General features: G+C 40.5%; 1 protein-coding gene across 1 annotated transcript; it reads left to right on the forward strand.

Annotated features, from left to right (window-relative positions):
• Positions 1-95: 95 nt before the first annotated feature.
• On the forward strand, positions 96-26,674 carry LOC131254881 (pentatricopeptide repeat-containing protein At1g52640, mitochondrial-like). The gene is given in 2 exon segments (XM_058255581.1): positions 96-239; positions 25,583-26,674. Coding segments are annotated over 2 exon segments (1,137 nt in total). The 3' UTR covers positions 26,576-26,674.
• Positions 26,675-27,052: the final 378 nt, after the last annotated feature.

Genomic DNA, 27,052 nt, shown 5'->3' on the forward strand with positions numbered 1-27,052 from the left:
TTTTCAACGGTACGAGAATCATTATTCTCGTTGTTTCCTATAGTGCGATGTACTTAAAATTTAGTATCGACCCCTAAAATGATATGGAAAAATTGATGGACGATGTGGCTGAACCAAAAAATTCAAGACAGCCCCCACAAAAGCTCAAACCAACTTCCTGGAGAAGCTCTACTTATAACTTCCTGAAGAAGCTTCACGTGACCACGTCTCATAGCTTCTTGAAGAAGCTTCAACTTCAAGTACAATACTATCAATCGGGTGTACTAGCAAGCTAACAAAAGAAAAAAAAAAAAACAACGTACTGCTTAGCTGACACCAGCTATAAGCAGCTCTAGGTACGTGTCGTGCGAAGACGAGCACTGACGCACCTCGAGCTCCGAGTTGTACGAACGGGTGGGCCACGGATTAGGCTACTAAAGTGACGTCACCAAATTTTGTGGGCCCACTATGATGTATGTTTTGTATCCACACCGTCCATCCATTTTGAGATATCTAATATGAACCATAGAATGAAGCAGATAAAAATTTGTAGTGGACCCCACCACAGAAAACAATGGGGAGAGTGATTCCCAACGTTGAAACTATCCTACGGCCCATCATAATGTTTATTTGAAATCCAACCTGTTCAAGAGTTAAAAAGGACATGAAAGAAGGGAAAACACAAATATCAGGTTGATCTAACACTCTTGTGACTTTTAGAAATTTTTAATGGTGGGCATCACTGCCCCACTGTTTTCTCTGCTAGGGTCCACTGGAGCTTTGGATTTAACTCATTCTTTGGATCTTGCCCTAAAATGATCTCTCCAAATGGATGGACGTCGTGGATACAAAATATACATCATGGTGGGGCCATGTAACTTTGATCTCATTTGAGCTGTTTGTACAACTCGGAGCTCGAGGCGCGTACGCGCTCGTCTTCGCATGACACGTACAGCCTGTCAGTTGTGCAGCTGGCGTGGGGGACTCAGGGATGCGGATTAGCTACTGACAGGTTGGAAGCCGATTGCGTACTGAGTAACCTCTGTGGGGTCCACCGTTATTTATGTATTTTATCCACTCCGTTCATCCGTATTAACAGATAATTTTAAGACTTGAGCCCAAAACGGAAGCATATAAAAATCTTAAGTGGACCACACCACAGGAAATAGTGTGATTGAACCTCTACCATTGAAAATTTCTTGGAGGCCACGGAAGTTTTGGATCAAGCTGATGTTTGTGGTTTCTCTTTATCCATGTTTTTATAATCTTAACAATGTGTTGGATGACAAATAAACATTACTGTGGGCCTTCGAAAGGTTTTAACGATGGAAATCATTATTCCACATTGTTTCTTGTGGTATGGTCCACTTGAGCTTTGGATTTACTTCAAATTTGGGATCAACCCTTAAAATTAGTAGGAAAAATTGATGGACAATGTGGATAAAGTACAAACATTCACAGTGGGCCCAACTGAGTTTACTCAGTACGATAAAAGCGTGGGGGTGTAACTCAGTGCGTAATCCGATTTCTGATAATTACATATACAGCAGGTCTTAAGTCCAGCGGGTTGGACCGTAAGTTACGGTACAACTAGTAGATAACTTTCAACCTTTCATGTTTGTACAGCATCCAAACCATCCAATAGGTTGGCACCAACATGATGATCTCCTTATAAGTAAATATTTCATATCTAATCATCAGGTGGACCACATTTACATTTTTCTATTCATCAATGGCTACACATTGTTCTCATGTGTGGCCCACCTGAGGAGCAGATAGGGTTGATTTCTGCACCAGATGAACCCCATGATGGTTCTAACTTCCAACCTAGTAGATCTGATTATCTGACTTAGGTTAGGGTTTAGAATCATTCGGTTATGGACTTGGGGAAAAGAATTTTTTTTTTTTTTTTAAAAAAAAAAACATACCTGTCTTCTTCGAATCAGGGATGGCCGGACTCGTTGCTGTGGGGTTAGAAAAAGAGAGGATCGAGGGACGGCCAGACTTGTTGCTCTGGGGTTAGAAGAAGAGAGGATCATTCAACGGATAGGGTCAGAAAGAAAGAGGGTAAAAATTCGTTCGATGGGTAGAGTAAGAAAGAAAGCGGTAAAAGTATTAGGGTAAAAAACTTAAAGGTTATATATACAGGAAGTACCCGTTCTGGATCGAGTAGGATCGGTTCAGGTCGGATCCATTTGATTTAGGTTTCGGGTCGGGTCGGTCCGGATGGACCACGATCCAGCATCGATCCGAAAGATGGTCGGATCTGATTGATCTTACTCGATCCGCACTGATCCAGGCCGTCGGTTCGGTTCTGATCGGGTCGGATCGGGTCTGATCGGGTCGAATCCACCGGATCGGGTTAAGAATGCCCAGCTCTACTTCTATTGCCCTAAGAAATTTTCAACAATAGACTCATTGTTCATTATTTATTATAATGCAATCTACTTGAATTTTGGATATATATATATATATATATATATATATATATATATATAGCTCATGTCTTAATATGGTCTAGCAAATTGGATAAATACGGTGGATTTCCCCCAAACATCAAGGGGCCCACCTAGCTACTAACATGAGCCCAAAAATGAGATCATCTTAGGACATGAGCTCAAAAATAAGGTAGATCCAAAACTTAGTTTACACTTAAAAAAGTGGGTGGGTAAATACATATAGTTGAAACCTTAGTTAGGGTTTACCACGTTGTTTACTCCATTCAAACGTGAAGTCAATCCTACTAGGTTGACCTTAAAACCAAAAAATGCCAACTTGATCCAAAACTTTTATAACATCACAAATGTTTCAATGGTGTATGTTCAATCCTCAATGTTTCCTATAATGCAGCCCACTTGAGTTTCCAATCTATCCTATTTTCAAGCTCGTGTCTTAACATGATCTAGCAAAATTGATGGACATGGTGGATTTATCACAAACATCATGGTAGGCTCCACCTAACTTCCCACATCAGGAACTTCTTGCCACGTAGGCAATTCTGTCAGTTTTCTTCATATGGTTAGGATCAAGGGCCGTTTAAAAATGGAATTGAGAAAAGAAAATCAAAGTTTCGTATGCGATGGTATTTCTCTTTTACATAATACGAGAGGATTGAACAAATCAACTTCTATTTTGCTTTGTAATTGAAAGAAGATATTTTTCCTTTCCTAATTTTCTTATATGTGACGTGTCCTTTTCTTCGACTAGTTCTAGTGGGCCATTTATCCTAAGACCACTCCCCAGCAGGGTAAAAAAAATTGACGGTCAGATCGAAGTGAATGCATCCAATCTAACCGTTGGATTATGCGTTAGTATGTTTTTCCATAGTCCCGCGAAGGACAGTTGGGACGTAGATGGATCTGGAGGTACGGTCAAACTCAAATGGACAAGAGTTGGAGACGCAAAGTCGGAATACGGTAGGTGGGAGACGGTGAAGCGTCCACCCACAGTCGGTCTCTCACCTAACCCTATCCGGTTACACCGGTTTCGATTGGGGCCTTTTGTTCTTAGGCGTTTGGTAAGGTGGGCCCCACCACCGGGTTTCACCAACCCCTTGATTTGACTCAGTAGTCTGCGCCATGTCAGCCGTTCCAAACATCCAATGGACGCAGATTAGCTGCTCAACCCGACAGTAGTGAGTCGGCTACTGAAGTGACGTCATCTCGTTCTTTGGGCCCACTATGATGCATTTGTTGTATCCACACCGTCCATCCATTTGGATAGATCATTTTAGGGCATGGTCCAAAGAATGAGGTACATCCAAAGTTCAAGTGGACCCCACTACAGAAAACAGTGGGGACAGTGACCCACCGTTGAAACCTTCTTAGGCCTACCATGATGTTTACGTGAGATCCAAGCCGTTTATAAGTTACAAAAGACATGGAATAAGGGAAAACACAAATATCAGATTGATTGAAAACTTATGTGACCCAAAGAAATTTTTAATGGTAGACGTTCAATCCTCACTTTTTTTTAAAATTTTTTTTATGGTAGGGTTTATTTGACATTTTTATCTGCCTAATTCTTTCCATCATGCCTTAAAATGATATCTCCAAATGTATGGACGGTGTGGATACAATACATAGTTCATGGTGGGGCTAACAGAACGTGGTGACGTCACTTCAGTAGTGAGAATCGCTACTGTCGAGTTCAGTAGCTAATCCGCGTCCACATCCAATGTAGTGGGCGGTGGGGCCTACCTTATTCAGTACACCAGAGACGCGAAGGGAAACGGAATGACTACTCCCCCTGCCACTATGCTGGTGGTCGGTGCTATGTGGGCCCCATCATGATTTATGTGTTTCATCCATTCCGTTTAACCATTTTTAAAGATCGTTTTAGGGCTTGAATCAAAAATTTAGAGGGATATAGGTCTAGGGATGACCACACCACAGGAAAACAATAGTGATTGGATATTCACCGTTAAAATCGTCCGAAGGCCCACTGTACTGTTTATTTGACATCCAATCTGTTGATTAGGTCATACAGACCCATATGAAGGGAAAAAATAAAGATCATCTTGATCCAAAACTTTTATGGCCCCCAAAATGTTTTTAATGGTCCATGTTCATTAAGTACTGTTTCCTGTAATGTGGTCCACTTGAGATCGGGATGTAACATATTTCTTATTTTGTACTATAAAATTATCTATAAAAATAGATTAACGGCATGGATGAAACACATACATCATGGTGGGCCCATGGAGCACCGACCACCAGCAGGTGTAGCCAAATCGTTCCCGAAGCGAAGCACCTGTAGCACGGAAGCGGATTGCGTCCTAACCACGCCGTCTCCAGCTGAGAACGGTCAGGAGCTTTGAGGGGCCACCGGGATGTATGAGTCTTAACCACACTGTCCATCCATTTTTTTGTATCATTTTAGGGCATAAGCTCAATAAGGTATCAAAGCTCAAGTGGACCACACCATACATTGAAAACCTATTGTTGAAAGGGCTACAAAAGTTTCAGATCATGCTTAAATTTATATTTTCCTTTCATCCTTGTCTTTTTGACGTTATGAACCGGTTGGATTGCAAATAAACGCTATGGTGGGGCCAGGAAGTTTTCATGGTAGGAGATCAACACCCACTGCTTCCCACGGTGCGTTCCTAAAATGATCGGTCAAAATAGATAAACAATCGTGGATAAAATATATACATCACAGTGGGCCCTATGATTTATTCATCTAGCATCGTGATTTATTCATCTATGGCTCCAATCTAACTTACCTATCACTAACTAATCAGGATAGTCGTAACTAAATAATGACCGACATAAAGCCGAGACAACTAGATGTTAGATCTTAATTAACAAATTAAATTGACATATCTAATATTTTAACTTAAGAACCAATAGTTTAAGGTGATTAGTATTGAATCGCCGTTTTCGCTATTTGCGAATACGCCACATTATGAAGTTAGTTAATCCAAACCTTAATCATTAGCCACACGAGATTTTTTAAACAAACTCTAAACCACTCGTTAATGGACCACTAAACCCAAGACTATAGGTAGACATTTGTCTTATGAGGCTTGGCATCCATCACGGGACATCAAGCCGAGATCGTGTCTCGAATCACTCAACTTGGACTCACAAGGTTAGTACATGAGATGCATGAATACTCTTAGGATTCGTTAGGAACTTAAGTTAATTGTCTGTATCCGGTCTTTGCCAAAGTTGTGGCTTTCGAACCATTAGATCGTGACCAAATTTAATGCACTAATCTAGGTTAATACCTTGCATACATCCGTATAGTCACGGCCTCGATCGGCCATCGGTAACCATCGAACTGACTTCTAATCATATTCGTCGACCGGCGCATCCAAATGACAGGTCGATCGTATTCATATATAGATCATCGTTAAGGCCAAATATCCTATGGTGTATATTGACCTGTATGTCTTCTGGTGATGCCCAATAGTTGAAACAACTTCCCATAGGGTTATAATAGTAAATACCTAGAATTTATGGTCATTTGCACCAAATTTGGCACTATAAATACATTTCATTTAGGCTCCTCTCCCCAAATCTAAATTTGCTAGGGTTTGAGAGAAAGAGAAATAGAAAGAATGAGAGAAAGAGAAGGAGAGAAAGAGTGAGGGTGAGAGTGTTGTGAGAGTCAGATTTGGGATTCATTGTTCTTGTGGGTTGTTAGTGCCTCAACCAAGCCGTAGAAGTTGACGATCTCTTCACCAAATCCACCCCATTGGAGTTGGAGGTAAGAAATGAATCCTACTTCTCAATTTTCAATCCCTTAGTGTTAGAATTTCATGAATATTACCTTAACCCTCTTGATTTGATTTAGGAATTGGTGGTTTCCTAGAAAGAATCCTAACCCTAAGTGTGATTAAATCGCATGAATCCCTCTAAGATGCGGACTATTATTCTTAGGTTGTCGTTTATCGACCCTTAAAGGTTTCGGATAATGATTTATTCTTTGTAGATAAATTAGTGTGTGCCAACATGTTCATATTTTAATTTAATTGCAATGTGTTATTACTTATTTATGGATGCTCACATGCTTGATAAAATGCCTAGGTGATTGAATGTGTTGTTCTTGATACTCACATGTATGATGGAATGCTTAGGTGAATGTGTATTTTTATTGATACTCATGTATTTGATAAAATGATCAAGTAAGTGTATTGTTTCTATTGATGCTCACATGTTTGATGAAATGCCTAAGTAGTAGTGTCTTTGAATTTATGTTCCATATAAAATCTTATTATGATTGCTTGACGAATTGTTAGTCCTTAGCAATGTTTAGGATTGCTTGTGATATTGGGTCAGTTGGTAAATCGCTTGAACCAGTGGGTGGCCCGAATTAGGCTGGCCACCCTAGTCTGGTTCGATCAAGCCGGGTTGAACATGGACAACCGATGGTAGCTGGATTACACGGGATGTTTGCCCCAATGCCAATTGCGCCAAAGTTTTTCTAAGTCAATCAAATTAGTCTAATAATTGATTAATCATGTGTGTTTACAATGAGTGACACGACCAAATTGAATTTAGGATACCCGGTTCCCAATGAATGAGTTCATTTATAACCGTTAGTGCGATACAATCCCATAAAAACTCATGAGCCGAGCATGATGGTATGAGATACCGTGTCTGAGTTGTCGGCATACGCTAAGGTAACTTGTTCACATGTTTAAAAAATGCTCAAGTGAGTGCGTTGTTTCTATTGATGCTCACATGTGTGCTAAAATGCCTAAGTTAGCGTAATTGAATTTATGCTTCATATGAAATCTTATTATGATTGCCTGACGAATTGTTAGTCCTTAGCGATGTTTATAATTGTTTATGGTATTGGGTCAGTCGATAAATCTGTTCACACCCCAAGTATAGGTTTGCAATGTAGTAATAATCTCGGTAAGACCAAGGTCGAATCCATAGGGACTAAACCTTGTACATAATCTGAAAGTAACTAGAACTAGAACTAGAAGAAGATGTATCTGAATAAGAAGAATGTAAGAGAATAATGGTGAATTATTAAACTAAAAAGTAATAAATTTAAAGGTGGTAACTAGAGTGCCAAGGATCCACTTGTAGCAATTGGAAGCTACCTTACATAATTCAAGAACACAACTGGAATCACAGTCCTATCTTATCCAGTTAGTAAGAGGAGATTTATCAAATCTCTGAACCTCTCATGGATCTAATCATCAATAGATAAGAGTGGTGAAGATTTGGAAGTGATTCCGTCACCTAACAATGCCCAGGAGACGATGACAAACAACAGCAATTTACCAATCTCACAGCCAATCATAAGAGAATTGTGAAAGTTAGGAAGGATTCCGTCCTCCTACCATGCCTATGGGACGTTGGTGAACAACGGGACTTACTAATTTCACAATCTCAATAATGGAAATAACATACTTAAAACTATCGCAGATCCATTGTAATTTAAGTCACAACAAACTATTAAAAACTAAAAGTATATCATCTAATCAAACTAGAATCCAAGAGAGTTTAACAGAACATAAATCAAAACAAAGCAGACATCCCAATCACGCTACAAGCTTCACCTCTTAGCTAGGCTAAGAGGTGTAGCCAATCATAGGCATGATGACTAAAATCTCTTAAAAAATAAAAACAGAAAGTAAGAAAGCAGGGAAATAAAAACTCATGCAAACGGTCAGCCCGTTTCCTCCCACTCCCTCTCTCTTCACGTCCAAGCCCACACATCAAATGCCTCGACGGCTGCCCTTGGCTCCTTCCACGTTCACACCTTTTCCACTCTTTTTCCTCTCTTTTTATAGACCTGTTGTAAGTCGGCAATCCCACTGCGTAAGATTATTTACGCAGCAAGAGGCGGTGCACCGCAAGACGCTTACGCATTTAGTTTCTGCGCAGGTCCCGGTAGTAGCTAACTACGGCTGGGCTTGTAACGTCTCGGAAAAATCCGTACAAGGACCCGAGTACCACCTCAGGCAGGAATTACCCAGGACCAAAACCTTTTAGAAATTAGGTTAATTCTAGCAAGTGTTAAACTAGAGTGCTTATGAAATTAGCACTAATCACTTTAAATATGATCTGCAAGATCCAAAATGTGCAGAATCATTGACGCTACATTACCCTGAAATCTAGAATCCATCTCAAGACCCAGTTGCTCTCGAGAGCACACCGAAACTCCGTATCGGACCTGGACCGCACGTCAAAAGTCTGATTACCCCGAAACTATACGGATATGACCGCATTACTGGACTTGACAACCCCCTCGAAAATCAAATCTTAATTATGTCTAAAACTATAAAACTTGAGTCCGGAGCAAAGTGTGTGAGAAACGTGAAAATATTTAAAAATAAAATTCAAATTTAAGTAATCTGAGTCATGTCGCTTGCGGGCCAAATATAAGGATTCGGACCATCAGAATCTGACCCAAATACACCATCGGATCAGGAGAAACGTCCCACACATGTCGATGTACTTGTGGCCCTGATCGAGTGACCATGACCGTTGAACTGAAACTGGTCCGCCACGGCTGATCTGTAAATTCGATCGGTACGAAAACTGAGCCTGACCTAAATCCATTGTCAGGGGGCTTAAGTCCGACCGCACTTGGAAAAGGGGCCACCAGAAGTGCTCCATTGGACCGGAACGACCCATATTTGGATATAACCTAAGTATACCTTAGCCCTGGGGTCATTCCCATCAAACCTGGGCCTATATAAGGACTTTAAACCTTCTCTCATTCACTCCATACGAATTTGAGAAAAACCCTAGGAGAGAGAAGAGAGTAAAGAGAGAGAAAGTGAGAGAGAACTTGGAGAAGATTCCTGATATTCTACCCTACCTCTTCCCGTACTTATTCATCGCTACCGAATCACTATTCCGACGAATACCAATCCCGTTCTTAGGTAAGAAAACCTAACCCTAACCTGTTTTAGGGTTTCATATAGTGTAAGTTATGAAATATCTAGCCTAGTTTATGTTATATGTTGCCAATCTGCCGTAGACAAAGACTTAGCTTTAAAACTGAGTTCGTTACAAGTCTACCGGCGAAAAGTGTGGACTATAAACGTATAGGTTATGGTTTTCAAGACTTTCAATGTCAATTAATGGTTTATTATTGATGTGGATGCAATTTCACATGCCAAATGCGATGTTTGTATCGCGTTTCTGATATATATGAACTATATTGAGTTTAGTGTATTCCATGTATATGTAGAAAGTATCGTATACGTATGAAATTTGAACATGTGTTTGCCATGATAAATTGTCGTGTGTTTGTGCTAGTTATATGTGTAACAACTCCTTGGCAAAAGGATTTGTCCAAATATGTGCTATCACCAACATACATCATGTATGTTGGAATATGTAGTCTAAGTGTTTGTAGAAATGTCTGAATGAACAAGTGTGTAATATACTGTACTTTATATGGGCGTTGAGAAGAGATTCTCAACTACCTTAACGATGTGTATGATTTCCTCCACGTAACTTACATTCTTTGATTGTCTTACTTAGACACTGCTTATGTGTGAATCCATGTTTAAGTTGAAATCCATCAAATGCTCACATGCTTGTATGAGTGGAATTGTTGATTCATTACTGTTCTGATTTTCTTATATGATTATCTGTTATAATTGAATGTGTTTAGGGCTACGAAATAGTCCAGGCAATCGGTAATAGGCCCCGATTTGGTGGCTGAGGTTGTTCTCACTACATAGGACGTGATTGATGAATCTGAGCCGTACTTGGGATGTCGGCAGTGGTTAGGCCACACGGAGTGCTTACGCACTTCATGTTGATTAACTCAACGTGCGCTCGTACTAGTCGAGCTCGTCAAGTAACTCGATTGACCCAATGTATGTTCACCATGTATGGATGCTACCGCTTGAATCTAAGCTACCAAACTTACCAGTGAAACCCTTTAAACCTTGTTATCTCGATCCGCTAAGACTCATGAGCCGGGCATGGTGGTATGGGACACCGTGGTCGAGCTGTCGGCCTACGCTGGGGTGACGAGCCTCCCCGTAGTGACCAGTGAGCAACCCAGACTCGTGAACCGAATACGGTGGTATGAGACACTGTATTCGAGCTGTCGGCCTACACTGATAAGGTGACAAGCCCTTTGTAGTGACCTCGAGCATACACTAAGACTGCGTAGAGGCAACGAGCCCTTACGTATCAACAAGAGTACACTAGGCCTGCACTGATAAGGTGACGAGCCCTTTACAGTGACCTAGAACCGTAACATCGTATGAGATTTACTAGGATTGACGACCCTAAAATGGATCATTGTTTGGGAATTGATATAAGGGAGGTACCTTAGCTTTCCAATCCTTCTATATGAAAAGGACTAATAATAACTCGGTAATCACACTCATGTCATCACACTGCATGTGCCCCGGGTTGAAGAGCACAGAGAGAAGAAAGCATGCCACGACAGTAAGATGGTGTCACACGAGGGAGTGTAGGCGAGGGCATGCATCATGTTTACATTTCATCCTTGCATTAATCAGAGTACTTAGAGATGTTTAATTGTATTGCTTTATCATTACTGCTTGACTGAATTGAGAACATGTTAACCTTTACTTTATTGTTCCACTGAGTTGATCACTCACTCCCACGTTCTAGGACGGTGTTCTGAACACCCACCAGACTCTGTCTTAGTTGCAGATGATGATGCGACTTAGGAGGCGGAGCCCGATTACTATAATGATCAGGATGAGTTCTCATATATGCAATTCTCCGGTGGTTTCGCTTAGGCCATCCGGATCGACGGGGCTACAGGGTTTATTTTTGTAGTTGAACTATTTTGAACTATTACATGTATATGATGACTCAGTGATGTATTCATACTCTGGAGACCGATCATGATCTTTTTGGTTTATACACGTTTATATACATTTTCCAGTCTTTCACTTGCGTTATATGAATTGATCTAGGGTATGAATTACTGTTTTGGTATAATCCCACTCATGATTAATGCACTAATACAGACAACATTTAATCATCTTTATTTATGTTGCATAAGTGATGCGTTGAAACTCGTGGATTGAGTTTATGCTCGACCCCCGATTTTCAGGGCATTACAGGGCTTCTCCTACACTTTCTTCTCCTTTGCACCGTAGATCCATTCAAATATGAACTGAGTTGTGTTGTCCCTGGATGGGTCTACAATTGGAAAGGCTGCGATTGGTTTTCTTGTGGCTAGAAAATGATTAGGCCGTGGCTAGCAGAGTGGTTTAACGCAGTTACCCTGCCTGAAAAATGGGAAGCACTGTTGCTTCCATTTCCCTTCTCCTCTTTCGGATTCCTTGGAGGACGTCGGATGCCTACTCCAAACAGTTTGGACGGTTTAGATTGAAGCCGCGATCCAGACCACAGACGCACAACCACCCGGAACGTCCGGGTTTCTCGAACGCAGATTCCTTTGCGTTAGGAAGGTTGCGATGGTGTCTGTGGGGCCCGTAATCGACGTTAATTGAGAAATCCACTCAGTTCACTGGATTCCTGATGAAATTTCAGTCGGGAATGGCCACTTTTTCTAGAGTTTGATGTGGCTAATTGAATATTTGCTTCCACCGTTCATTCTGCGTTTGAAGTATTATTCTTGCGAACACGTGCATGGATGAGTTTGGACACCATGGGTTTGGTTAGCCCCATCCTCTGGATCGAATGGACGGCTCCGATCATAGAACCAGATGATGATCATGGCCCATTGAAAATCGTCCGTGTGGACGCTACCGAAAATGGAGATTTCTGTTTTTTAAAAGAAGGAGATCGGGTTAGAGGTGGGCATCGGTCCGGATCGGATTGGATTGGGTCCAACCCGATCTTATCCGAAATCTTAATGGCTTGACCCGAACTCGATCTGATCCGGGACCGAGTCCGGGTCACCTAACTCGGACAGATTCGAAATGTGCATTACCCGATCCGATCTGAGTCTGACTCGGTCAGGAAAACCGAGTCAGATCGGATTGAGCACGATTCGGTCCAGATTTATATTTTACAATAAAAATCCCTAAAATTTTCAAACTACATAATCCACAATCCACCAAATCAGAAACCCTAAAAATTTTAATCTCCATGGCCCTTAAACTTACTACACCAGAAGCCCTAAAATTCATATACTCCTAAAATCCACAAAACAAAATTCTTAAATTCCCTAAAATTATAACCATAAAAACCCTATTTTTGTGGCCCTAAAACCTCCAAAATTATAACCATAAAAACTCTAAATATGTAGCCCTAAAACTCCTAAAATTGGAAGCTCTAACTCTCCAATTTCTGCACTTGAGAGAATGAGAGATAGAGAGAGAATGGGAGAGAGATACCTGATGCTTGATGGTGCGGGAGAGCTTTGAACGTCGTGGATTTAAAAATACATCATGGTGGGCCAAAGAGCTTTGATGCCAGCTAGCTGGCTGGTGTGGGGTCACCTTCCAAATGGCGTTACACGCATCGGCATAGGAGACGGGAGTTGGAGCTTAGAGAGAGAGAGAGAGAGAGAGAGAGAGAGAGAGAGAGAATAGGCAGGGGTTAGAGTGTGAGGGTTTGGGAGAGGGAATCGGCAGGGGTTGGAGCGTTGAGAGAGAGAGAGAGAGGGAATCGGCATGGGTTGAAGTGTTGAGAGAGAGAGAAATAGTGGGTAGTGTTTTAGGTTTAGGGTAAAAAATCTAAAATGCATTTATATATATCGGATTCCGGGTCGGGTCAGTTCGGATCCACCACGATCCGAAATCCATTCGAATCTGACTTACCCAATTCGATCCTGACCGATTTAGACCGTCGGATCGGGTCGGATCCACCGGATCGGATCTATTTTGCCCACCTCTAGATTGGGTCAGTGTGCGCTAACCCGTCTCTTGGTTTTGGTGTGCTCAGCTGGTGTGCGTGGCTGCTTGCGCACGCACTCAATATGGGGTCGACTGTGATGTTTATGAGAAATCCGCTCCGTCCATCCGTTTTGTCATCTCATTTAAAGGGTTGATACCAAAATTAAAGCATATCCAAATATCAGGTGGGCCCCAGATGAGTAATTTATGAGTTGATTTGTCCTTTGGGCCACTTCTAAAAGGATCCAATGGCTGAATTTTGATGTCTATGGTTAATTTAGGGTCTTCATGCCAGATATAAAATTTCGAGCCAAACGGATGGTGGAAACCCTGTGATCTTGAATTCAGGATAACTTTCAGGCCTTTTTAACTTTAATCACTTGATTTTCTCGGATCTTTGGCGTGTAATTTCTTCGATCTCGGTCTCCTAGGATCCATCTCTTGCCTTGGTGATTTCTGAGCGTTAAATCAATGCTTTTAGCACCCTTTTTTAATCTAGGCTCCTAAATTCACCTTGTAACGCAAACATGATTAAAATAGAGCATTAAGCATTATCATATTTATAAAATCAGGTAATAACTAAGGTCTAATATGCAATATTTGACCCTTAACAAAATCGCCCAAACCAAGGGGTGACTTAAGTTAGGCCTGCTGCCCTAGGTTTGTTCGATCGACCGGGGTTGAATATGGACAACCAACAGTAACTAGACTATATGAGATGTTTGCACCCAATGCCGGTTGCACCGAGGTTCTCTCAGGTCAATGAAATTAGTCTAACAACCGAGTGATCAGTATGTTCATAATGTGTGACATAACCAAATTAAATTTAGGATACACCGTTCACAATGGATGGGTTCATTCATAACCATTAGTGTGATACAATCTCACAAAGACTCATGAGCCAGGCATAGTATTGGAACTATGTCCAAGCTATCGGCCTACGCTGGGGTGACGTGCTCGCCACATATGAAAAACATAGGGTGATGATTGCACCATGTTGGTAAAACATTGGGTGGCGAGCCTCTCCTTAGTGACCAATGGGCACTGATGGAGGTGATATATTGTTATTCGAACGGCCCCTGTCAAATACTCGGTTGATGGTTTGATGCGAGAGTACCGTTCAAACGACCCGAGCATGAATGGAATTGAGTGATGAGCCATTTTCTTTGTGGTGATTTAGTTTTATATGACAAGCCCGCACCTATAAACCGAGTGATCATACTTGGTGTTTGGGCGACAACCCATCTTGGGTTGATCCTCATACATTTGGGTATTATATCGTATCTTTGGAATTATTAATTTGTGATATATAACAAGTGATACTTAAATTTGAATCAAGAAACACTAATGAGAAGCTGTTACGTGCCGCAACGAGCCATGCGATCTGGATAAGGACTCATGATATAACGTCGGTATCTTAGCTTCTCAAACCTGCTATTTGAACCGCCAATAATAACAATTTGGCTAATCATGCATAGCATCATAACAATACTGGTGGGTTGTGCTTCGGGCCAACCATTGTGCATATCTTCATGAAAATTATTGGTGAGTTGTGCTACGAGCAACCATTACGCATAATATCGCATCATGCATTAAACAACTAACTTAAAAATTGTTTGTTTTATGTTGTTTATCATTACCTGCGTGGATTGCGCCTTCAAAATCTTACTGTATGTAAAACAGCAACTGTGGTTTTCTAGGTATTTCATTAAACACCTTATAAGCAACATAAAAATCAAGAAAAAAGGGTATTTATTTCATATACATACCTTCCTTGCCACCAGCCACACTTTGTTGAGTCATTTCATCAAACACTTGGTGAGCAACATCATTTTCGGGCGTTGGAGAACGGTGATAAATAGATGAGAGGAGAGTGGTACTGGTCATCGGTAGCTGTTCGGGTGCCGAAGAGAGTTGAGTTCAAACTGGGGTTAGGATTTTTAGGATTGGGCGAATGGTCGAGACGAAAGGGCACCGTGGGGGGGGGTGGTTGAGGCGTCCAATTTTTTTAATATATACTTACTCAAAAATTGATTTAAGCCTAACCGAGTCGAGTTCGAGCTCAATACTGAGTTGAGTAGAGTCGAGTTAGGTCCAGCTCGGACTCAACTCGAAAAATTTCGAGCTCAATAAAACTAGCCCGACTTGGCTCGAACACAGTTTTGATCTGAGTCGAGTCGAGCTTTTCCGAGTCAATCCGAGCAAGCTAACGAGCTATCTTGACTCGTGTACACATCTAGCTGTTAGATTTTAGAATGTTGAGCCAAAACTGAAAACTTTATACTTTAATCATTTTTGGTAAGTATATTGTGACTTATATAATACTTATTTGGACATACATCACTCTTAGAATTGTACATTTTAATTATATTCATTTATTTATGAACTTAGTTATCTGTACTTAACTTTTGATGTCGTTAATTTAAAACTACTCTGATCAGTGAATGTTAATTGTATTGCGCAAACACATGGGAACTCGTCCACTTGTATTTTCGCTAGATTCCCACCTGGAAACTCGGAATTGAACTCTCCATTCTCAGGTGTCAATTTTCAGAGGCGTGACGGAATGTGAACCTAAAAATGAAGTAAAATAAAAACTCAAGTAAGCCACAGCATAAGAAAAAACCATGACGAAAGTGGTTGCCGCTTAAACCTTCCTTAATCACAAGGTTGTTTATATGCAAATTGGTGATTCCAATTGGAAGAAGGATAATACAATTATCAGCTTAATCCAAAACTTCTGCAGTCCCACGAAGGTTACAAGAGGGTGTTCAATATTCATGGTATCTTTTTTGTGTGGCCCACTTGAGCATTGGATCTCCCATTGAGTGGACGTCCAGCCAACCCTCGTACCATAATTCAGAAACTTGAGCGAGTCTTTCATTTAAATCTTTCACGTGAATTAACGGTACTCTCTCGAGGTTTCCACCCTCAATCATTAATCACGTGTATTCATTTTATTTTGTTTTTTTTGAATGATGGGAAAAAGCCATACTGCAAAAGTGGAACTTATGAAACCTTTTCTCATGGTGTTGCAGCGCGTAGGTTTTGGATTTACGATGAATTTAAAATTACACAGGCATCGGCAGGTTATTGCTGATGGGGACAAGTAATAATAATGCAGAATGTACTACTAAAGTTCCTACCCCCAACCAATAATGGTGGTACTTTTGAATGAACGGTCATAATCATGTCACTATATATCCACCTGTAAGTAAAAGCCTTTGGAAACCCATTTTAGCAATATCATTCAATTAATTAATTACTTAATTAGAAATAGAGGTGATAATATAATATTAGAGGGGTGGATTAGGTGTTACATGAGTCACAGGTTAGTGGGTGTTGATTTGACCATGGGGCCCACCTTCATCTTTTTGTTGTATATTATGCTGTCCATCAGGTTTTTTTTTTTTTTCTAAGTTCATTTTAAAATATGGTTTTAAATAATGACGTGGGGTCCAAAATACGTATGTGGACGACACCATAGGAAACAGTTGTCATTGAATCTCCACCATTAAACTTTCTTTTGGCCTAATGTAATGTTTATATGCCATCGGATGTGTTGAGATCATTTTAGAGTTCTATATAAAAATAAATCATATCAAATAATCGACGGGATCACAGCACAAATAGCCGTGGAGATAATAATTTTCACCGTTAAATATTTCTTAGGGCCCATCATAACATTTATTTTTCATCTAATTTATTCGTTAGGTCACAAAGACCCGAATTAAGAGGAAAAACAAATTCATATTGATCCGAAACTTCTGTGAACCCTAAAAGAGTTTTAATGATAGACGTTCAATACCCCACTGCTTTTTGCAGTGTGGCCCACTTGATTGTTAGATCTTTCTTAATTTTCGTCTCAAGACTTAAGATGAGCTTTCCAAATGGATGGACGGTTTGGATATAAAACGTACCTCATGATGGGACCCACAGAACTTGCTGACGTCAATACATAGGCTATATAGCTGATGTGTGGTACACCAGCCAATCCGCTTCCCAGCAAGACCGAATCCGTCCTGACAGGATGGTACGCAATCCGCGTCCCACCTAAGATGTTCCCACATGGGAAAGTCTGATACACGTCATGATGTAAATGCAACTAGTTGGGGTGTGGGCCCACCTTTGTATATGTACGGCATTCCCGTGATGAAAATGGGATTCCCTTAAGATCATGAAGATCCAACCATCCCCGGTAAGCCACTCCATGAATTTTGAGGTTTCTGGGTGGCTGTCCATTGATTTCAGTCGTGTGGCCCACATAACAATTGGATCATCAGGATTTTTGGGCCATTTTATTTTGATGATGATGGATTAGATGTCATGCAAGCATGACATCATAGTGGCCACCAACTACAGGTGGTTGGATATTTTGTAATATGCAACTAGTTGCATACGGCCCGTTTCAAATATTTTAAAACATGGGATGTGATGTAATATCTGCAAGTAGTTGCATACGACCCGTTTCAGATATTTTAAGACATGGGATGTTTTGTAATATGCAACTAGTTCATACGACCCGTTTCAAATATTATAAAACATGGGACATTTCACATTTTCAAAACTTCGCTCTCCGTTGACATAAATGGGTATCTCAGAAACCCTAAGCAATGTTAGTAGGTGGTTTCCCATTATCTTAGGGCATGTTTCGCGGGGCGGATTAAGAGTGATTAGGAGGGATGGGATGGATTTTAAGGTAATGATGGTGGTGTCAGTGGATTGGTTTAAGATCCATGGGATTGCTATATCTCGGGACAAGTTCACCGATTCTGTTTAGCACGCCTGGCATATCCTGGGATTTTACCTTCCATTCCCTTTCAATCCGTCCAATCAAAGACGCTCTAGGCATGATTGAATGTGATTAGGAGGGATGAGATCAATTTTAAGGTAATGATGGTGATGTTAGTGGATTGGTTTAAGATGATCCATGAGTTGGCTATATTCCGGGACAAGTTCATCGGGTCTGTTTGGCTCATTTGCCATATCCAGGGATTTTACCATCCCATCCGTCCTTATCCCATGGGATCTGTCCAGCCAAACACACCCTAGGAACCTGGACGTACCGGTATACAATGGATCTGCCCCATTTTAACGGAGCCAGGTCCAACTTCTCAGACCATAGAGCAATTCGGTCAGGTTCATATCTGGGTCGGGAGCAGATTAGGTGTTATCCATATTGTGTGGGGCCCACCCTAATGAATATGTTTTATATCTCCAGTGGCCCACGTTAATGAATATGTTTTAACGGTACATATACAAAGGTGGGCCCACACCCCTTTGTTTTAACGGTACCTTAATGAATAAATGCAACTAGCTGGGGTGTGGACCTTGAGCATATTCTTAAGAAGATTTAAATCTCCAGTGGGCTATACAAAGGTGGGCCCACACCCCTTTGTTTTAAGGGTACCTTAATGAATAAATGCAACTAGCTGGGGTGTGGGCCTTGAACATATTCTTAAGAAGATTTAAATCTCCAGCGGGCCACACCACTGGAAAAAGTGGTAAATGACCATTAAAAACTTTTATAGGCCACCAAAGTTTTGGATCAAGTTGATCTTTGCATTTTCTCTTCATCCAGGTCTGGTTGACCTTATCAACCGCTTGGATGACAAATAAACATTACAGATCTTCTTAATGTGGGCCATGGGATGTTTTTAATGGTGGGCATTCAACCACTACCTTTTCCTTGTGGGGTGATCCACATGAGATTTGGATCTGCTTAATTTTTGGGACCAATTTCGAAAATAGGCTGGAAAAATGGATGGACGGCATAGATATACAATACATTCATCAATGTGGGCCCCACCGTAACAGTAACACACACTGACGTGTTACCCGGGTAACACCTAATCCGCCCCTCGTTAGATTCTGCAACCTTATTCGCAAAGCGACACCTTTCCTAACCCTCCAATGTCAAAGATTCTGCACCCTGCTGCCGACACCACCCCCGGCTGTGGTGTGTTGATGTATTGGGCAATGTGGGGCCCAATGTAATGTATATGTTTCATATCCACTCCATTCATCCGTTTTGTCCCCTCATTATAAGTAATGAACCCAAAAATATAGCAGATCTAAGGCTTAAGTGGGCCACACCACAGGAAACAGTGGTGATGGAATGCCCACCATTAAAAACTTCTTAGTGGTCACAAAAGTTTTTGGAACAGGATAATATTTTTGCTTTCCCTTCACCCAGGTCTAAGTGACCTTATCAATAGGTTGGATTATAAATAAACATTACATTGAGCCCTAAAAAAACTTCATATGTGAGTGTCATTAACTCCACTGTAGTGTCCACTTGAACTTCAGGTCGGCTTCATTTTTTGGTTCATGCACTAAACTAAGCTTTAAAAAAAATTAAAAAAATAAGATAAATAAATAAAGCATGAAAGTAAAACAAATACATCATGCTTAGTCCCACAACACCTAATGCACGGTAGTCTTAATGTATGGAACCTCGATAGGCTGACCTAATTTAAATAAGATTTGATAACTTCTTTATGGTCTAACATTTTTTTTTTTCAATATTGACCCCGGCGTCGGCAACATCACCTAATGCATGTCCCAATTCAAGACATGAACAATGAAAAAAGTAAGCAAGATCTATGACTCAAGTAGGGCATAGTACAAAGAACAATAGGGATGACATGCAAACCATATATTTGTATATGGGCCGTCATGGTTTGTTTCTTCTATTGGACGCTGGTAATTCACTGGAATAAAGTGAAAATACAAAAATCAGCTTGATCCAAGTAGTAGGCAAGTCATACCATATAAATATACTGGACTTAAGAGTAGCTTTATATTATTTTCATTAGTGTGATCCATCAAAGTTTTTATTAGCATAATCGATTTACCTATAAAACATTATTCGACTTTCATAAGGTTGAAAATAATGCTTAAATATGAGACAATTCTACTCTTCCGTGGGCCACAACATATGAATCAAATTAAATGATTACATTTTTTTTTTTTCTGAACATTCAATTGTTTTGATTTATGGTGGTCCATTTCAGGTGCGAAATAGCCTTATTTTTCATGCAAGAATATCTAACAATGTAGTTCACTTGATGGAAAGTTTAGATCTCACATGCACGTCATTTTGTGACACATGCACCCATGTGTGAATGTGCATGTGGGGAAGTGATATTCTGGAGTGATTTTCCTATGAGAAAAACTTTGATACTCTGAAAGAGTGTGATAAATGATATGCGGGCACTTAGAAATTATTTAAGAATTGCAAAGGTAGAATACAAGTAGTCAAATAAAACCATCCAACTTACGATAACCAATGTATATATGTGATGAACAACTTTATTGGTAGGCATTTATTGGATTGTTAAAAATGAAAAATATCCAATGGTCCCATTTCCTCGAACAAGTGTCCACAAATCAGTGATTAAGATTGTTCAATCTATCTAATCCTGGGATTGTGACTTGGGGATGGTGGACCATACAATTTAGCTAATTTAATTTATTTAAGTTAATGTATGCCATATGTACCATTTATGAGTGCCTACTTATCAAGCATCATATGCAGCCACTCTCTCTATTAGGTGAGAACCATCATTTAAATAGTTCATATGAAATATTAGTACGATAAAGCCTCTAATGGGTGAGACCATTGGGAACATTAATTGTAAAAAGAATCCGGATCCTATGTTTGCCACAAGCAGAGATTTCTTGATTGTTGCAATGTGATTAGTCTATGTCATCATTGATGTTGTGAATACTATTGCATTAAATGCGGTCAATGATGTTGTGACCTAATTAGATTTCTTAATTGTTACAAAGTGATTAGTCCATATCATCATTGATGTTGTGAGTACTATCGCGGTCAATGATGTTGTGACCTAATTAAATTTCTTGATTGTTACAAAGTGATTAGTCTATGTTATCATTGATGTTGTGAGTACTATTGCGGTCAATGATGTTGTGACCTAATTAGATTTCTTGATTGTTACAAAGTGATTAGTCCATATCATCATTGATGTTGTGAGTACTATTGTATTAAACGCAGTTGGTGTTTATGTGACCTAGTCACATTGCAACCACCAAAAAATTCATGCTTGTGGCAAGTAGAGGATCCAGACTCTTGTAAAAATGCTCGCAAAGCATCTAAGCTTACAAAGTATGGCTCGCCTAATATTTAGATCAAGCTTCTTTTTATATTTTCACTTCATCCTAATGAGTTATACCTAATTAATAGGTTTGATAAAAGAAATACATCATGATGGCCCACACACAAACTTATGTTTGTCATTTGGGTGCATGTAAAGTTTTTAAGTAGTAATCAGATTACATGGATTGTTTTGATGAGTGCATATGCTTGTAATAAGATTACAAGTTGTAATCATATTACAACTATAATTTAAAACATGCAACATGACAAAATAGCATGTTTCATAAGGTAAATAGATTACATGCAATAGATTTATTTTTTGAAATTTTTGGATGCAAGAAAATGGCAGCTTTGGCATTTTCACTCTCCCTTTCTTTCGACGATTGGATCCATGGTTCAATGATATAGACCATTGTCCATCTACGGCCCATTATACACATGGGGCCACTACAAGCCCTTCTATGAGTATCATCCATCTATGTTTGAAGAATTAACTGTCCCGTATGCCATGTACACATGGCCAACACCCGTGGGAGCCATTGCACATGTGAAGCACGCAATAATTTTTTATATTTAATAGTTTCTCATCACAAAAGGAAATTTATTTATATTCAATAAATTCTCGAAAAGTATTCCTCATGATAAGACCAAACTTGTTGGAGTGGACCTCACCATAAGAAATAGTGGGATGGAAATGCAATAATTGAAACTTCGTAGGGACCACCGTGAAGTTTATACGCCATTCAACCACAAATATCAGCCATGCAAAATTTTAAAGCCTGGGAAGGTTTCAACCTTAGGTGTTTGTTTCATGTGATGTGGCCCACTTGACTTTTAGATATTCTTCATTTTTCGGCTCACGTCTTAATACAAACCAACCGGCGCAGGATTGGAAACGGATTGGCTACTCCCCCTTCCAACAGCCAATGGCTGGTGGTCAGTGCTCTGTGGGCCCCACCATGATGTATGTGTTTCATCCATGCCGTCTATCTATTTTTCTAGATCATTTTAGGGAATGAGACAAAAAATAAGGTATATCCCAATCTCAAGTAGACCATCTTACAGGAAACAGTGTTTAATGAACGTAGACCATTAAAAACTTTTTGGGGACCATATATAAATGTTTTGGATCAAGCTGATCTTTGTTTTTTCCCTTCATCTGGGTCTGTATGACCTAATCAACTGACTGGATGTCAAATGAACAGTACAGTGGGCTTTAGGAGGATTTTAATGATGGATATCCAATTACTATTGTTTTCCTGTGGTGTGGTCCACCTGAGATTTTCATCCCTCTCATTTTTCGGATCCATCCATAAAATGAACTCTAAAAATGAATGAACGGCATGGATGAGACACATACATCATGATGGGCCCACAGAGCACCGTCCATCAGCCACCGGGCTAGTGGCAGGGGGAGTAGCCAATCCGTTTCCCGCAGGAATGGAGAAGGTCGATGTCACACAGACTTCATGGTAGGCCCCGTAGAGCTCTTGATTACAGGGGCTGCAGGTTGTAGGTAACAGGTGTCCTCATGGCAATCGAGACCGTTGATATGGCAGGTTGCTGCATTGATGGGCTGTGGACCAAAATTCATGGTGACTGACTGGACAACTCTAAAGCTTTTGTACAAGCCACACGTGCTAGCATTGCAAATACGTGCGAGATCCAATCCATCCATCAGGTTGCTCCAACTTGTTACCTGTTTTCCCAAAAATAAATCTGGTCTGCTCAAAATATGGCCCTAGTAATGGAAACTGGTCGATGGGTTAGAAAACTTCAGCTAAGGTTTTCAGTGTCGTATATTTGTTTTGCAAACTGTGGCCAACCCAACCAACGGATCAACCTGATTCTTCGGCTAACGCATCAATATAGCCGTGCCGTTGTAACAGATGGATTGGATCTTGGAGTTATGATGCCACGTTGGCACACGTGTGAAGCGGACGTGTTAATGTCACATGGACATGAGGGGCTCTACACGTTGGTGGGTCCCCAGAGCTAGGGTGTTTTACCCGTTGCGATTTGTTTTATAGAGGATTTTGGTTCCTCTAATAGAGGTAGGGCTCTACACAAACCAAGTTAGCACAGTTAACTCACTCGACTCGACTGGAAAAAGCACAATTCGGCTCAATTCGAAACTAAGTTCCTGCCTGAGTAGAGCTGATTTTTTAAGCTCGAAAAAATTTTGAACTGAAATCGAGCTCAACTTGACTCGGATCGAACCCCAACTCGAATCCTACTCGTATCAAACCAATTTGGTTACTCGGTTACTTTGATATTGATGTTGCTAACCAAGTGTTCGATGAAATGACTCAACGAAGTGTCGGCAAGGAAGGTATTTATATGAAACAAATACCATTTTTTCTTGATTTTGATGTTGCCTATAAGGTGTTTGATGAAATACCTGTAAACAACTGTTGTTATTTTGCATGCAGTATGAAATTGAAAGTGCACTCTATGTGTCTGTGAAAATGCCGCACAGACTCGATCTTGGCTCGAACTCAAGCTTGAACCGGCCCGAGCTACTGACCGAACCAAGCCGAGCTGGCCAATCAAGCTCGAGGACTAAGTCAAGCCGAGTTTGAGCTGGGGTCGGCTAGTGGCCAAGCCGAGTCGAGTTATGCCAAGCTCGACTCAGTTCAACTCTTGTACACCTCTAAATAGAGGGCAAGAATTTCCTAAAACTCATATGAGGCACCCTAATTAATTAACAGACCGGATCTCTTAGAAATTATTTAAGAATTGCAAAGATATAATACAAGTAGTCAAATAAAACCATCCAAACTTACAAGTGGTGGACTGAGTGAAAGATACTCCGTTTCAACACTGAGGTCTTGGTATCGATCCCTAGTGGGGGTGGCTAACAGTGAAGTGTGAACTGACAGCGGGATGTACTAACAAGCTAACCAAAAAAAAAAACAACCATCCAACTTATGGTACCCAATGTAGATATGTGATGAACTACCGGATTGGTAGGCATTTATTGGATTGTTAAAGATGAAAAACATCCAATGGTCCTATTTCCTCAAACAAGTGTCCACGAATCAGAGGTTAAGATTGTTCAGTCCATCTGATCCTGGGATTGTGACTTGGGGATGGTGGACCACACAATTTAGCTAATTTTATTTAAGTTAATGTATGCCATATGTACGATTTATGAGTGCCTACTTATCAAGCATTATATGCAGCCACTGTGTCCATTGGGTGAGAACCATCATTCAAATCGTTCATATGAAACATCAGTCCAATAAAGCCTCTAATGGACCACATCATTGGGAACATCGTAAAAAGAATCCAGATCCTATGCTTGCCACAAGCAGAGATTTCTTGATTGTTGCAATGTGATTAGTCCATGTCATCATTGATGTTGTAAGTGCTACTGCATTAAATGCAGTCAAAGATGTTGTGACCTAATCAGAATTTTTTATTGTTACAATGTGATTAGTCCATGTCATCATTGACACTATGAGTACTACTGCATTAAACACAATCGGCATTTATGTGACCTAATCACATTGCAACGAACAGAAAATTAATGCTTATGGCAAGAAGAGGATCTGGACTCTTGTAAAAATGCTCACAAAGCATCTAAGCTCACAAAGTATGGCTTGCCTAATATTTAGATCAAGCTTCTTTTTATATTTTCACTTCATCCTAATGAGTTATACCTGATTACAGGTTTGATGAAAGAAATACATCATGATGGCCCACACACAAACTTATGTTTGTCATTCCATCCTCATTGTTTCTTGTGGTGTGGTCCAACTCATCCGTGGATCTCGCCGATTTTCTTTTAGGTCTTAGAATAAAAATCAAGATAGAATCTAACAGGTCATTTGGATGCCTGTAAAGTCTTTAAGTAGTAATCAGATTACATGAATCGTTTAGACGAGTGCATTTGCTTGTAATAAGATTACAAGTTGTAATCATATTGCAACTATAATTTAAAACATGCAACATGACAAAATGACATGTTTCATTAGAGATGGGCATGTCTGATCCGATTCAGTGGATTCGACCCGATCAGGCTCGATCCAACCTGTTCCGAACCGAACCGACGGTCTAAATCGGTGCGGATCGAGTGTGTCCATCTAGATCCAATTGTTTTTTGGGACGGGTTTGAATAGTGCTATATCCAGACCAATTCGATCCGAAAACCCGAACTGAAATGATCCGGACCGATCCAACCCGACCCGATCCAGAGCAATCATGTGAGCCATGCGCAGGAGTTCTTCCAGCGGGTGAGGTCTGAATTTGATGTGGGGCCGGAGACTCACAACATCTTGATGAAAGGATGGGGTGATTGCAAGAATGCGGAGGAAGCAGTGAAGGTGTTCGATGAAATGCTAGAACGGGGATGTGGCATTGATGTGGTTGCTGATAATATGTTGTTGTCAGCATTATGCCGAGGGGATAAGGTTGACGAGGTGAGTCTGCGGTTCGATCAGATGGGTTCTCATGGGCTCAAACCGAATGCTTGTTCCTACGCTGCTTTTATCCATGCTGCTTGTGAGGCGAATGATGTTCATTCTGCTTTGAGGTTCTTAGATAGGGTGAGAAAGTATGAGTTGGTGTTGAATGTGTTTACTTACAATTGCATCATTAAGCTGTTGTGTAAGAACCAAGAGATCGATGATGTGTACCATATTTTGGATGAAATGACCGAAAGAGGGGCTGACCTTGATGTATGGAGCTACAATGCAATTCTAGCTGCTCATTGCCATCTTTGTGAGGTCAATAAGGTACTTAGGCTTCTTCATAGGATGAAGAAAGTTTGTTGTCCACCAAACCAGCATACTTATAATATGGTTTTGAAAATGCTGATTGAAGTAGGACAGATCGACCAGGCAATGGAAGTTTGGGATAGTATGGGAGAGAGCAGCTTTTACCCATCTGTTACAAGATACTTCGTTATGATTCATGGGCTCTGTAAGAAGAGGGGTAGGATTGAGGATGCATGCAGATACTTTGAGATGATGGTTAATGAAGGGATACCGCCTTATCATTGCACTTGCAACTTGTTGAGGGATTGTCTCTTGTAGTCTGGATTGCGATAGAGGGTTTACATACTTGCGGATAAAATGCAGCAAAGCAATTCGTGCTCAATCCAAGAGCTATCAGAAGCAATGATCTCATCTCTGGCTCAGCCCAAGAAAAGAGATGAAGTTTCTTCAGGATCAAATGAAGAAGAATGAAAAATTGAAACTGAAGCAAAATTGCATGGGGCATGGACTACTTCCTAATCATTTTCAAACACTCGGAGCATAGAATGCAAGCATACTCGGATCCGAACCGTGCCCAATCCGATCTGACTCGATTTTTCCTGACTGAGTCGGATTCGGATCGGATCAGGCAATGCACATTTTGGATCAGACCGAGTCAGGTGACCTGGACTCAATCCCGAATCGGATCGAGTTCGGGTCAAGCCATTGAGATTTTGAATCGGATCGAATTGGACCCAATCCGATCCAACTCGGAACGATGCCCAGCTCTATGTTTCATATCATAGGTAAATAGATTACATGCAAAGGATTTATTTTTTTGAAAATTTTCAATGCTGGAAAATTACAACTTCGGCATTCTCACTCTCCCTTTCTTTCAAGGGCTAGATCCATGGTTCAATGATGTAGATCATCGTCCATCTACGACCCATTATACACCAAGTTCATTAT

The sequence above is a fragment of the Magnolia sinica genome, chromosome 9, assembly GCF_029962835.1.
Source record: "Magnolia sinica isolate HGM2019 chromosome 9, MsV1, whole genome shotgun sequence".
Lineage (NCBI taxonomy): Eukaryota > Viridiplantae > Streptophyta > Magnoliopsida > Magnoliales > Magnoliaceae > Magnolia > Magnolia sinica.